This window comes from Natator depressus, chromosome 1 (genome assembly GCF_965152275.1).
Source record: "Natator depressus isolate rNatDep1 chromosome 1, rNatDep2.hap1, whole genome shotgun sequence".
Taxonomy (NCBI): Eukaryota; Metazoa; Chordata; order Testudines; family Cheloniidae; genus Natator; species Natator depressus.
The window spans coordinates 135,888,742-135,903,656 of record NC_134234.1 but is presented as its reverse complement, the minus strand read 5'-3'; the positions used below and the strand labels follow the sequence as shown (position 1 = coordinate 135,903,656).

The window sequence follows — 14,915 nt, the reverse complement described above, 5'->3', positions numbered from 1 at the left end:
TTTGTATTCGGCTTACAAGGAGCACAGAGAGGAAAACAAATATTGAGCCCAAGTCTACCCTTGGATGCTCACATGCAGCTCCCGCTGAAGCCACTGGGAGTGATGAATGAAATTCTAAGGGTAGAGCTTGAGCCATATTGAACAGAGATATTTGTCAGATATACTCCTGCCCAGAGGGTGTGCCAGAAGAAAGGTCACATGGGAAAGTTTGTGTCATTATTCCCATAAAATAAACATTAGTAATTCATAAATTCAATGTAATCCATTGTTGCCCATCATGGAATAATAGTTCATTTTTATTCTAACCAATTTTCTAATTTTTTCACCATCAAGATCCCTGGCATTAGAGTTCTTTGAGGTCCAGTAATGCTTAGCAAATGTTATTGGTCCAGCCTGGCATGTCACAGCAAATGCCAAACCTACTATTTTTACTGCCTTGGAAGCTGAAGCACACTTGGATGATATGATAGCCAGTGTGCTCCACATCCATTCCCAATGCTCTGAGTGTGGATTTAATCCAGTCATGTTCATTCTAGCCAGAATTCTAGGGCAAACAGACACTGCTTACCTTCTCTCATCTGATATGTTTCTTCTGATTAACTTAAAGGATGCCTGTCTGCATGAACTTCCACAGTCCACTGCTAGAGGACTCAGCCAAAGCCTCCTCCTTTCTTACTTTTACATATCAGGTGAAAAAATAGAGGAAGTGAATAAATGCCCAAACTACATCGGGAATTCGGATTCTTGTCTAAGTGCTTCATTCCATTTAGTAGACAGGAACTTCAGCTATCTCTTAATGTGTCTGTCACACAAAGAAATTACCCATTAATTAACTAATGGACCATTTTTTTCAGAATGATAAATATTCTATGCTATGAGTGACATTCCATTCAGACAATACAGAAAAATACTTCATTCTTTTCCCCCCCACTAATTTTGTACCCAAATATGTTACAAAGTCCTCAATAATATACATGAGATTACTTGTTGATAAAGTGGGATTAGTCAGGAACAAGAGAATGCTACAAAATAGAAATCTTTATTTATGAGTAGTTCAGATACCCATTATTTCTGGAGATGCATTTTTGGCCCAGGCAGATGTTACAAAGTCATTTTATACTACCCCTTGAAGCCATCCCTTTAATGAAACCTTCCTGAGCTGAATGTGCCAACTGAAGTGTAACATTTTCTCCTCTATTTTAGAAAATATTTAAAAATATACATCAGTGCAAGACACTGGCTTGTAATTAAGATATAACTGAGTGTCTGGGTTTTTTTTTCTGGGAACCTGTGATGGGGTGGACTAGACCCAGAAGTCCCCTGTTGGAGGCCTTGGGGTCCTACCACACTCCGTCCCAGAGAGGACCAGATGAGAAGTCCTCCAAGCATCCTAGAGTGGCTGCAGGGGATGCAGCCAATCCAAAGGGCTGCAGGAAGGGCGAGGAGGGCCACATAAAAAGGAGCTGCAGAGCCAGAGGCAATCAGTTGCTGCCTGGATCTAGAAGAGAGAAGGCTGTGTTCCTGGATGGCTGAAAGAACATCAGGACTATGGACAGCTCAGTGTGGGCAGGGACCAAGGGAGCTAAGAAGTAGCTGGCTGGCCGCTGGGACAGAGTAAGGACTGAGCCTGGGGAGGGCTGCAGCCCGGCAGTGTCTCTAGGTGGGAAGCCCTGGGGTATGGCCCCATACCAGGGCCGGGAGAAGGTAAAGGCTGTATACCCCAGAAGGGTTTTGTTCTGTTGCACCTACAGACAGTGTGTATGACTTGACTGGAGGGCTAAGTGAGTCACTGAAGACCCATCAAAGAAACCATCAACCAAGGGTGGGGGGTGCTCCTGAAAAGCGGGTGCCGACCCCATTACAAAACCAGATATAGTTGAATTAAGATTTTTAGAGAATTCACCTTCCTGCCCTGTCCTATAAACTTCCAGTACAGCTGAAATGGTCAGAATATCATTTGTAAACTCCTGGAAATCCATCTTCTCTAGGTGATCACTCACTATTCAGTGGATTAGTGAGTTTCTCCTAAGGGAAGCATGTGCTACCAGCTATATAAGAGTGATGGAGATACCTTCATCTTAAATTAAAAGACAGTACTTTACTTCACAAAGACTATTTGACTGATTTTTAATATGAATTTAAGTAATCTGGCATTGCTTTCCTTCACTTACCCTTTTTTAAATACTACTGATGACATTTCTAGAAAGCAACTTAACATAAGAACTCGTATGACAATCAGATGAAAACAGTGTTTTCTATAAAGTCTTTAACCATAAAGACAAAATCTCAAAAAAGAAATTGAGCCTCTTGGCCAGATTCTAACCTTAGCTTGGGGGCTATGGTTAGGGCTGGGGCCAGCGGGAGGTTTCTGGGCTAAGGCCGGGGCTGGCAGAAAGCTAGGGTTAGGGTTTGGGCTGGCTGGACTGGGGTCCCTGGGCTGGGGCCAGAGCCAGCAGAAGCCTTCAGTTTAGGATGAGGGTTAGAGCAAGCAGGAGACCCTGGGGAAGGATGAGGGTTGGGATTGGCAGAGCTTCCAGGACTAGGATTAGGGTTGGGGCCAGCAGAAGCCAACAGGCTAATAAAGTTGGAATTTGCAGAGGCTGTGGCCAACAGAGGCTAGGGCTATGGTTGAGGCCACCATGCAGCCCCCAGGTTAGATTTGGGTCTGGTAGATAGCCCTAAGCTAGTGTCAGGATTTGGGGCAGCAGGCAGCCTCAATGCTAGGGTTCAGGTTGAGACTAAGAGAGACCTTCAGGTAAGAGTTAAGGTTCAGATCAGTGGAGGCCTTCGGGCCTGGGTTAGGGCTGTTGGTGGAAGGCAGCCCCATGGTAGGCGAGCAGACAGCCCTGGGCTAGGATTGGGGCTGGCAGATGCCCTGAGTCCAGGGTTAGGATTTTGTTCAGCAGAGGCATCTGGGCTAGGGATAGAGTTGGGGTTGGCAGGCAGCCCTGGGATACTGATATGGTTGGGAAGGGCGGTGGGTTCTGGGCTAGGATTGGTGTTGGGGCCAGCAAGAGTGTCTATACTGCAGCTAGGAGTGAGACTACCAGCTCGGGTAGACAGACACACACTACTGGGACTCGAGCTAGCGTGCTAAAGTAGCAGTGTGGATGTTAAATCTCTGGTGGAGACTTGGACTAGCCACCTGAGTGAGACCCAGGGGGTAGGTGATCTTAAGATCCCAAGCTGCAATGTCTGCACTGCTATTTTTAGTACACTAACTTGAGCCCCACTAGTGTGAATCTGTCTACCTGGGCTGGGAGGCCCTCTCCCCACTGCAGTGTGGACATACGCCAATGGGCCCTGGGTTTGGGTTAGGGGTGAGGTGCTAACTATGACCCTAGCTCTGATCAATCTCCTGACTCCAAACTTCACCCCAGCCCAGAACCTCTGCCAGTCCTACTTGCAGCACTATCATGAGAGCTTCTGCTGGCCTGAATGCTAACCCTAGGCTGGGGCACATGCTGGCCCTAGCCTTAACACCAGCACTGGGCAACCTGCCACACAGAAACCAAATTTTAGCCCAGAAACCCTTGCTAGTCCCAACCCTAACCCTAGCCCCAACCTGAGGCCCCCTCCTGGTCTGAACCATAATCCAAATTGCAGAACACCTGTCGGCCCCAATCATAGCCACAGTCCTGGGCGACCTGCCAAATCCAAACATAAATTTAGCCTAGAACTTCTGGCTGACCCGAACCCTATCTGTAGCACAGGGCTGCCTCCTGGTCCAAAGTTTAATACTAGCCTGGGATAGCCTGTTGGCCACAGCCCTAATCTTAGTACTGAAGCCTCTGCTAACCCTAACCTTAGCCAGAAGGCCTTTGCCCAGCTGTAAATCTAATCAAAGTCCAGGGGCCTCTGCTGACTCAAAAGCTAACCCCAACCTGGAGCCCTCTGCGAGCCCTCTTAGCCCTAGTCCAGAACCCTCAGCCAGCTCGAACCATAACCCAAGCCTAGCATGCCCTGCCAGCCCAACCTGTACCACAAGAGCACCTGCTAGCCCCATCCTTACCCCCTACCCATGGGCCATCTGCCAGCCTCAAGCATGACCCTTAGCCCAGAGCTACCTGCCAGCCCCAGTGCCAGCCTAGCCTGGGGCTCACTGATCACCCCAAGCCTGTTTGGCTGGGGAAGGTCAAGCAGCCTATATTTCCCTGAATAATGAGCAGGCCAGAGACTATGAGGGGGTCCAGGCAGCTATCCTATATCTAGTCAGCCTCCACTTAGAAATGGCCACAAAAATTCTAAGGCGCAAGGATTATGAGGCAGTGAGGCCCCAGTCATTTGCCCAAAAGTTGATGGATTGGGCCACCTGTTGTCTGAGGCCAGACATCCAAACAGTGGGGAAGATAATGAATGCTCTGGTGTTGGAACAGTTCCTTCAGGGCCTCCCCAGGAACATACAGGTGTGGGTTAGATGGCATCTATCTGGCATTTTGGATGCGTTGGTAAAATTGACAGAGGGGTTCACAGAGGTGGATCTCTCCAGGGCAGAGGGCCAACTCCACAGGGGATCAGCAAGAGCAAATTAGAAATCCCTAGGGAACAGAGCCTAATGCAGGTGAAAGGGGAGGAAAACAGAGTCCCGCAAGAGACTGAACTGGAGGGGATAGGAATTCAGGAAGTAGGAACGGTGGAGAAAGACAAGCAGAGCTCCTTAGTAGAGGTTGAGGGGCCCAGGAGGTACCCCATGGTGCACCCCAAGGAGAAGCAGCTCAGGCACAGTTTGGAGGGCTGGGAGAGCCCAAGGCCCTGACTAATCAGGGGAATGAGGGGCATGCCCTCGATCCACTGCCAGGTGTAAAGCGATAGAGTAGGGAGAGCAACCCCTAGGGATGCACATTGTATGACGACTTGTGTGCTGAAATGGAGCTGTGGGGACATCCTCCCCCCACCAAGCACGGGTTCTGTGGATGGAAAATGGGTGGACACCACAAGAACAACCTTGATGATCACCCTAGGGACCAAGAGTGACCCCCACAGGCATGACACCTCTGCTATGCAAGGGAAAGCACAGGGAAAGAAAAATCTGATTCTGAGGTAACGGGGCGGTGGGGGGGGGGGAGAAATATGGGTCAGAGTGCAGGGGCAACAGTGGCTGAGCCAGCATTCTGATCACTGCAACTCCAGTTAGTTGTCCCACAGCACCCTGACTATGGGCATTGTGCCCAGTTGATAGGTTGGGATGGGATGGAGAGAGTTAAAAGGCTAATTAACTCATTAGCCCAGAAGGTACAAAAGGTGCAGGAAGGAACTGTATAAGGGGAAAGAGGGTGGGGGAGGGGCAGCCCCAGCCCCAGCCCAGCTGCCTTGTTGCATGAGTCACAAGATATCTCTCTTCTCCTTGGCACAGGAGCTGAGGGCTCCATGGGACTGTTGATATGTTGCAGCACAGTCTGTAAAGGCTCTAGAAAAGAACCCTGTAAATGAACCACATGAGGTGTTTTACCAGAAGAAGGTTTCTGAGCAGTTTGTGGGCTAGAAAGGAGGCTGGAGCAAGTCTGCCCTTCCATAAGCTGGCAGAGATCCTCTAGCTATGGTTACAGTTAGTTACTGGTGGTCCCAGTTTAAAGTTGGGGCCAGCAGAGCTTGCCAGGCTAGATTTAGGGTTGGGGCTGGCATTCATCCTTGGGCTTGTGTTACAGTCTGTGCTGGCAAGGAGTCCTGGGCTATTGCTAAGGTTTGTGTCAGCAGGCAGCCCACTGCTAGGGTTAGGGTTAGGTCCAAAAGGGCTCTGGGCTGTGAATAGGGCCCTAATCTTAGTCCTGGACCTCCCACGGCCCCCACAAACCATAGTCTAGGGCCAGGTGCCAGAGACAAGCCAAAGCCTCAGCCCTAGGTTAGGCCTACCACCCAGCCCCACAAACTAATATATTAGTGTTGTGGTTTTTGTTTTTGTGGGGTCAAAATAGAGAAGTGGTATAAATTAAGTTACTACTTATAGCTGGTAGGCAAAAAGAAATACCACATTCAATTTCAGCCACATGTTTCAAAAGTTGCAGTAATGCTTAATGTAGGTCACCTATTAGCATGTCTCACTTATGAAGGAAATTAGGTGATGATAAAACATCGATACGATACAATTCTTTGTCCATCAGCAGATTCAGACGTACTTGCTACATTATCACCCTGTTCATCTTTTCTGCCTGTGGCATTCATCTGGGATATGAAAAAATGTTTTGCATTCTCAGATTTGTAGACAGTAGCTTTTTGAGTTTTTAAGATAATATGTAATTTGGCAGGAAATGAAAGTGCAGTATATATACCCATTTAAAAGAAAAAGTGCTTTTAGAGATAATGGCTTTTTGACAATCAGCTATGTGGCCTGGGTAACACTAGAGAGGATATGGATACACTCTTCATCATGTATAATCTTTTCCTGTTGCTATACTTCAGTTATTATGTGGTCCTTGTCATCTGCTGATAGAAAGGTTAACGTGAAGGTGCAGCAATATGTTGTAAATCTGTGCCATTATTTTGTGTAGCTTGGGTGGCCATATGTGTCAGAGGAGTGCGTAAAGCTTTGATACTCTGTATTGGAGAAGGAAATCCTGCTCCCACTCCTCATAAATCACAACTAGAATGGGAATATGAGGGGTTCTAAAGGTTTCCCTAAGATTAACTTTTGTAACCCCCCTCAGTAAGACCTCTATTTCCACACTGCAAGTTTTGGAGATGTCCTCCCGCAGTTCAGTCTTGCAATAACAATTTGGGCCAGATTCTAATCTTAGTTACAGCAGTGTAACAGAGAGCAGAATTTGGTCCATTACCTTTAATTAGAACTACGGTTAGACATTCATCACTTTCTAGCTGGGAAAAGGGGAAAACAGTGAGGTGGCAACATTTTCAGATGATACAAAACTACTCAGGATAGTTAAGCCCAAAGCAGACTGTGAAGAGTTACAAGGGACCTCACAAAACTGGGTAATTAGGGAACAAAATGGCAGATGAAATTCAATGTTGATAAATGCAAAGTAATGCACATTGGAAAACATAATCCCAGTTATACATATAAAATGATGAGGTCTAAATTAGCTGTTACCACTCTAAAAAGAGATCTTGGTGTCATGGATAGTTTTCTGAAAACATCCATTCAGTGTGCAGCGGCAGTCAAAAAAACAAACAGAATGTTGGGAATCATTAGGAAAGGGATAGATAATAAGACAGAAAATATCAATTTGCCTCTATATAAATCTATGGTACATCCATGTCTTGAATACTGTGTGCAGATGTGTTTGCCCCATCTCAAAAAGATATAGTAAAAGCTGTTTTATCAGGCATGTTGGGCAATGGGGTGTGCTGGTAAGTGAAAAATGCCAGTTAACTAAGAGGGAGGGAGTTTGGGTGTGGGAGGGTGTATGGGGTTGGGGCTTAGGCTCTGGAAGGGAGTTTGGGTGTGGGAGGGGGCTCGGGGTGCCCGATCTGGGGGGTGCTCACTTTGGGCAGCTCTCTGCAAGCAGCAACCTGTCCCTACTCCTCTTAGGCAGAGGCGTGGCTAGGAGGCTCTGCGTGTCACCCCCGCTGCTCCCATTGGCCGGGAACCACGGCCAATGGGAGCTGTGGGTGGAGACAGTGTGCAGAGCCGCCTGCCGTACCTCTGCCTAGGACAGCTGGGATAGGTCCCCATGTGAGAGGAGCCGCCAGAGGTGAGTGCCCCCCAGATCCGGCACCCTGAGCCTCCACCTGTGCCCTAACCCTCTTCCCCAAGTCCCCTCCCGAACCCAATCTCCCTCCGAGAGCCCGCCCCCCAGCCCTGCACCTCCTCCCGCAGTCTGAAGCCCTCATGGCCATTCCTCCTCCTCCTAGGAGCAGCAGAGACATGTCACTGCTTCTGGGAAGCCATGTGAAACCAGGTAGGGAGCCTGCCGGCCCCACACCAACCAGACTATAAACCAGATTTTCGATGAAGATTAGAAATGCCAGTTTATAGAGCTTTCTGGTTTGTGCTGGGCCGGTTAACACAGTTTTTACTGTATTTTGGAATTGGAAAAGATACAGAAAAGGGCAACAAAAATGTTTGTGGGTATGGAAAAGCTTCCATATGTGGGGAGATTAATAAGACTGGGACTTTTCAGCTTGGAAAAGAGATGACCAAGTGGGGTTATGATAAAGGTCTATAAAATCATGGCTGGTGTAGAGAAAGTAAATAAGAATGTGTTATTTACTCCTCATAACACAAGGACTAGGGAGTCACCAAATGAAATTAATAAGCAGCAGGTTTAAAACAAACAAAAGAAAGTACTTCTTCACACAATGCACAGTAACCTGTGAAACAAATTGCCAGGGGATGTTGTGAAGGCCAAAAGTATAACAGTTCAAAAAGAATTAGATAAATTAATGGAGGATAGGTCCATCAATAGCTGTTAGTAGGAATGCAACCCCATGCTCTGGGTGTCCCTATCCCTCTGACTGCCAGAATCTGGGATTGGATGACAACGGATGGATCACTCAATAATTGCCCTGTTCTGTTAGTTCCCTCTGAAGAATCTGGCACTGGCCACTGTCAGAAGACAGGATACTAGGCTATATAGACCATTGGTCTGACCCGGAATGGCCATTCTTATGTTCTTAGCTTAGGCTGATGGGCTTTAGGAGTCATTAGATGGAAGAAGCCGGGGAAGCAGAAAGAGAAGAAAAAAAGAATAGAGAGGGAATGTCTTTGTGTTGTTGCAGGTTTTATGTCAACTGCAGGGTTTGGTCCTTTAAAATGGAACAGAACCCTAGTCAAAGGTTTGGGCAGCAGGCTCAGCTTAGTCTGCACTCTCTTGCAGATGCCTGTTGTGAATGCATCAGAGGTGCTGAGTATCCCTATAAGGGTTTCATACAGGTTGGCTCACTAGCCCATTTCCTGTGTGGGGGCTTTATGAAATCATGCAAAGCCATTTAGAATTGGTGTCAAAGCTCTACAGTCTACAAAAGTTATTCATAATCTTACTTGCAGAAGTTGATAGTGACTGGTAAGTTAGATAGTGACTGGTAAGTATCTTTTATTGGACCAAGTTCTGTTCTTCTTCTGAAGAAGAGCTCTGTGTAAGCTCGAAAGCTTGTCTCTCTCACCAACAGAAGTTGGTCCAATAAAAGATATGACCTCACCCATCTTGTCTCTCTAATATCCTGGGACCAACATGGCTACAACGACACTGCAAACAACTGGATAAGTAGTGAGACAGGAAAGCACAAGCAAAGATTGTGTTAGGGGCATAGTGAATACAATTGGGTTGTTTGTTTTGAGTGTAAGAAATTTCTTGGAATTTAGATTTCATGGAGCATGTGCAGGACATGATGAACTAAAAGAACAACACTAGAAACACTATGGCACATTTTAAGAGCGGTGTCTTTGGGTTTCTAGAACTGTTTGTTAGAAGCAACACTTTACTGTTAATCATTTCCCTTGTGTTATTTTCAGGGAAACTTTATGGTGATGAGGATTTTGTGGAGGAACGACACAGGCATCGATATGAGGTAAGGCATTGCTAATATAATTTATATTGTTGAGAATGTATAGCATTGGCAAACCATGAAGAGTTTATTTAATCTGAAGTCAATGGGAGTTTTCCTGAATAAGGGTTAAGCAAGGCATTAGGGGTTTGGTGTAATAGTAGGTACTATTTAGATGTAATCCAAAGAGTTCTGTGGTTTGCAGACAATGTTGCATTTTAGGAGGAGACCTAGCTTGAAGAGTGACACTGGACTTGATCCTTCTCCCAGTGAAGTTAATGGTAAAAGTCCCATTGATTTCATTGGGAGCAGGATTAGGTGTATTGCTTCTCAGGCTGGTTGAGCTCAGATAATTCACATAGGTAACGAGGTAACTGCAGTTTATTATATGAGCCCCTCCTGTGAGCAGACTTCCAGAGTGATATTAGGGGAAGCCACACTTATGCTGTGCAGACTAGAAGAGAAGCATCACAAGAGGAGATGCCTTTTGAGAAATGATTTGATTGGTTACCTGAATAAAGGTGTAGGGGACCGTTAGGCCTCCATCTATATCAGTGAAGACAGGCACAATAGGGGAGGTAATCACATTTGTGTGACTCCGAGTAGCAACTACTAATGACAAAATAAAAAAGAAGAATATTGCTTCCTGGCTGCACTGCTCAGATAGCACTCCTATTCTGCAAATCATTTTCAGTTCGTGCTGCATGCCCTGCAAAAACTACACATTTATTGTACTTCTCTGTGATGGGATATACAAACCCCACCCTGGGCCCGAAAGGGTTAAAAAGCAATACTGGGCCCTGGCTGCCCTATGCCTCCAGAGCTGCCAAGCATGCTCCGCCTGGACGATTGGGTTAAGAGGAGCTCAGCCAAAGGGTGGTGAACAGACTGTAGGAGAGAGAAATCCTTCTCTGGAAAGCCAGACAGAAGAGTGAGCCTGAGAGGGGGCCACAGAGTGGGCAAGGTCCACAGGCAGAGCCTTTGCCAACCACCACTTTCTTTAAGAACCAGCAGGTCTGGCAGAGCCCTGCTCCTTTGGATTCTTCTGGTGTAAGGGGATTGACTGTTCATTTGGACTACAGGGGCATATCCCAAACCGAAGGGATCTATATGTAGGAAGTGCCTCAGGAGAGCAACTTAGATGCACTGCAGGGAGGACTCTGCCGGTGTCACTTTCCCACAAGTCTCCCTACAATATCCTTTTAAGGGCCTACACATTGACGTGGGTGGGAAGCCAAAGATCCCTGGCGTAAGGTCAGGAAAAGATACTTCTGCTGCCCTGACAGAGAGGCAAAGGGCTGGAATTTAGGTACTCTAGCTACGAGGCTGCCCAGCCCACTGAGCCCCCAGTACACTCTCCCTTGCCTAATGATCAATAACTATTATTCTACCAACCATGCAATGTAGTAACACTCCTTATTAATAGCAAAATAATAAACATAATGTAGTTCACAAATACAAAAACCCCACCCCCAAACAACAACAACCTGCACGTCCAAACCTCACTTAAAATTGCACAGCTCCTTAGGGCAAATAATGCTGAAATCAAGTATAGAGGATGAATTACAGGAACACTGGCAACAAGCCACAGAGGGCAGAGTTAAGATTGGGTGGGTGTCAGCTTGGTGGCTGAGGTTGATAAATGTTAATTTGCTTGGGATAGGAATATCATATATTTGTGAGTATCTGTGGGTATGTACGTGTGAGAAGGTGCTGTATGAAGTTGTTGATTCTAGGTTTCATGAGTCATGTGGGTTTTATTTGGGCATTATTTTCCTTTAGGACTTCAAGTGTTCACCAACTTCTTTTTTTTAAGGTTGACTATATTAAAGAAACATACTTGCTTATTAGCTACATCATACATGTTCTAGAATATCAACCATGCTTGATACAAATATAGTATACTTGTAGGAGCCCTTTTAGTATTTTGGATGCATTTCACATTTTAAAAAAATATTGCTTAATTTCATATTACGCAAGAACCACCAATTTTACAAATTTCCACTGCACAATTTTTAAACAAGGAATAATTCCCAGCCCCCCACTTTCCTACATATATATTTAAAAAGTTAAAAACTTATCTACCTTTGTTAACTATGTAAATTCTACAATAATTACTACCCGTATTTTTCAATTTTCCAGGTAAATCCAGAATTGACTGGCTGCTTTGAAGAGAAAGGTTTGAAATTTGTTGGCCGTGACACAGAAGGGAGTAGAATGGAGATCATTGAACTGGAAAGTAAGTAGCTCAGTTTTTTTGTAACACCTTCGGCATGTATTAAATAAGTGAAAACATTATCATAGTGAACTGTATATAAAAACATTACTGACTAAGCCAAAAATGACTCTCGTATCCTATGAGGGCCCCATTAGCTGACTGCTCTGGTACAAAGGGATGAGGCTCCAACCAGAATAGGTTAGGAACCACTGCGCTCCAGTTCTCTTCCAGGACAATGTGTACAATGCAGCGTCAAGGAGTCATGTAAAAAGAAAAGGAGTACTTGTGGCACCTTAGAGACTAAGGGTATGTCTACACTACGGAATAAGGTCGAATTTATAGAAGTCGTTTTTTTAGAAATCGGTTTTATATATTCGAGTGTGTGTGTCCCCACAGAAGTGCATTAAGTGCATTAACTCGGCGGAGTGCTTCCACAGTACCGAGGCTAGAGTCGACTTCCGGAGCGTTGCACTGTGGGTAGCTATCCCACAGTTCCCGCAGTCTCCGCTGCCCATTGGAATTCTGGGTTGAGATCCCAATGCCTGATGGGGCTGAAACATTGTCGCGGGTGGTTCTGGGTACATATCGTCAGTCCCCCCTTCCCTCCCTCCCTCCGTGAAAGCAAGGGCAGACAATTGTTTCGCGCCTTTTTTCCTGAGTTACCTGTGCGGACGCCATACCACCGCAAGCATGGAGCCCGCTCAGGTAACCGTCACCGTATGTCTCCTGGGTGCTGGCAGACGCGGCACGGCATTGCTACACAGTAGCAGCAACCCATTGCCTTGTGGCAGCAGACGGTACAATATGACTGGTAGCCGTCCTCGTCATGTCCGAGGTACTCCTGGTCGCCTGTGTGAGGTCGATCAGGAGCGCCTGGGCAGACATGGGCGCAGGGACTAAATTTTTAGTGACTTGACCAGGTCATTCTCTTTAGTCCGGCAGTCAGTCCTATTGAACCGTCTTATGGTGAGCAGGCAGGCAATATGTCCTTCTGCACCGTCTGCTGCCAGCCAAAGATGTAAAAGATAGATGGAGTGGATCAAAACAAGAAATAGACCAGATTTGTTTTGTACTCATTTGCCTCCTCCCCTGTCTAGGGGACTCATTCCTCTAGGTCACACTGCAGTCACTCACAGAGAAGGTGCAGCGAGGTAGATCTAGCCATGTATCAATCAGAGGCCAGGCTAACCTCCTTGTTCCAATAAGAACAATAACTTAGGTGCACCATTTCTTATTGGAACCCTCCGTGAAGTCAACCCTGTAAGCCGTGTCCTCAGTCGCCCCTCCCTGCGTCAGAGCAACGGCAAACAATCGTGCATCTGAGTTGAGAGTGCTGTCCAGAGCAGCCCAATGGAGCACTCTGATTGGGCTAAAACATTGTCGCGGGTGGTTCTGGGTACATATTGTCCGGCCCCTGTTCCCTCCCTCCCTCTGTGAAGGCAAGGGCAGACAATCGTTTTGCGCCTTTTTTCCTGAGTTACCTGTGCGGACGCCATACCACCGCAAGCATGGAGCCCGCTCAGGTAACCATCACCGTATGTCTCCTGGGTGCTGGCAGACGCGGCACGGCATTGCTACACAGTAGCAGCAACCCATTGCCTTCTGGCAGCAGACGGTGCAGTATGACTGATAGCCGTCCTCGTCATGTCCGAGGTGCTCCTGGCCACGTCAGCTGGGAGCGCCTGGGCAGACATGGGCGCAGGGACTAAATTTTTGGTGACTTGACCAGGTCATTCTTTTTAGTCCTGCAGTCAGTCGTATTGAACTGTCTAATGGTGAGCAGGCGGGCAATACGGATTGCTAGCAGTCGTATTGTACCATCTTCTGCCGGGCAGGCAAGAGATGAGGATGGCTAGCAATCGTATTGTACCATCTTCTGCCGGGCAGGCAAGAGATGACGATGGCTAGCAATCGTACTGTGCCATCTTCTGCCAGGCAGGCAAGAGATGAGGATGGCTAGCAGTCGTACTGTACCATCTTCTGCCGAGCAGCCATGAGATGTGGATGGCTTGCAGTCCTTCTGCACCGTCTGCTGCCAGCCAAAGATGTAAAAGATAGATGGAGTGGATCAAAACAAGAAATAGACCAGATTTGTTTTGTACTCATTTGCCTTCTCCCCTGTCTAGGGGACTCATTCCTCTAGGTCACACTGCAGTCACTCACAGAGAAGGTGCAGCGAGGTAGATCTAGCCATGTATCAATCAGAGGCCAGGCTAACCTCCTTGTTCCAATAAGAACAATAACTTAGGTGCACCATTTCTTATTGGAACCCTCCGTGAAGTCCTGCCTGAACTACTCCTTGATGTAAAGCCACCCCCTTTGTGGATTTTAGCCCCCTGAAGCCAACCCTGTAAGCCGTGTCGTCAGTCGCCCCTCCCTCCGTCAGAGCAACGGCAGACAATCATTCCGCGCCTTTTTTCTGTGCGGACGCCATACCAAGGCAAGCATGGAGTCCGCTCAGCTCACTTTGGCAATTAGGAGCACATTAAACACCACACGCATTATCCAGCAGTATATGCAGCACCAGAACCTGGCAAAGCGCTACCGGGCGAGGAGGCGACGTCAGCGCGGTCACGTGAGTGATCAGGACATGGACACAGATTTCTCTGAAAGCATGGGCCCTGCCAATGCATGCATAATGGTGCTAATGGGGCAGGTTCATGCTGTGGAACGCCGATTCTGGGCTCGGGAAACAAGTACAGACTGGTGGGACCGCATAGTGTTGCAGGTCTGGGACGATTCCCAGTGGCTGCGAAACTCGCATGCGTAAGGGCACTTTCATGGAACTTTGTGACTTGCTTTCCCCTGCCCTGAAGCACATGAATACCAAGATGAGAGCAGCCCTCACAGTTGAGAAGCGAGTGGCTATAGCCCTGTGGAAGCTTGCAACGCCAGACAGCTACCGGTCAGTTGGGAGTCAATTTGGAGTGGGCAAATCTACTGTGGGGGCTGCTGTGATGCAAGTAGCCCACGCAATCAAAGATCTGCTGATATCAAGGGTAGTGACCCTGGGAAATGTGCAGGTCATAGTGGATGGCTTTGCTGCAATGGGATTCCCTAACTGTGGTGGGGCCATAGACGGAACCCATATCCCTATCTTGGCACCGGAGCACCAAGCCGGCGAGTACATAAACCGCAAGGGGTACTTTTCAATAGTGCTGCAAGCTCTGGTGGATCACAAGGGATGTTTCACCAACATCAACGTGGGATGGCCGGGAAAGGTACATGACGCTCGCATCTTCAGGAACTCTGGTCTGTT

General features: G+C 47.2%; 1 protein-coding gene across 2 annotated transcripts in view; it reads left to right on the top strand.

The window, feature by feature from the left end:
* CTPS2 (CTP synthase 2) overlaps positions 1–14,915 on the top strand; it is a 143,906-nt gene that overhangs the window by 110,450 nt on the left and 18,541 nt on the right. For both annotated transcript variants that reach the window (XM_074967396.1, XM_074967388.1), the window contains 2 exons: positions 9,407–9,462; positions 11,581–11,677. In XM_074967396.1, coding sequence (XP_074823497.1) covers positions 9,407–9,462; positions 11,581–11,677 — 153 coding nt within the window. The remainder of the gene's footprint in view (positions 1–9,406; positions 9,463–11,580; positions 11,678–14,915) is intronic.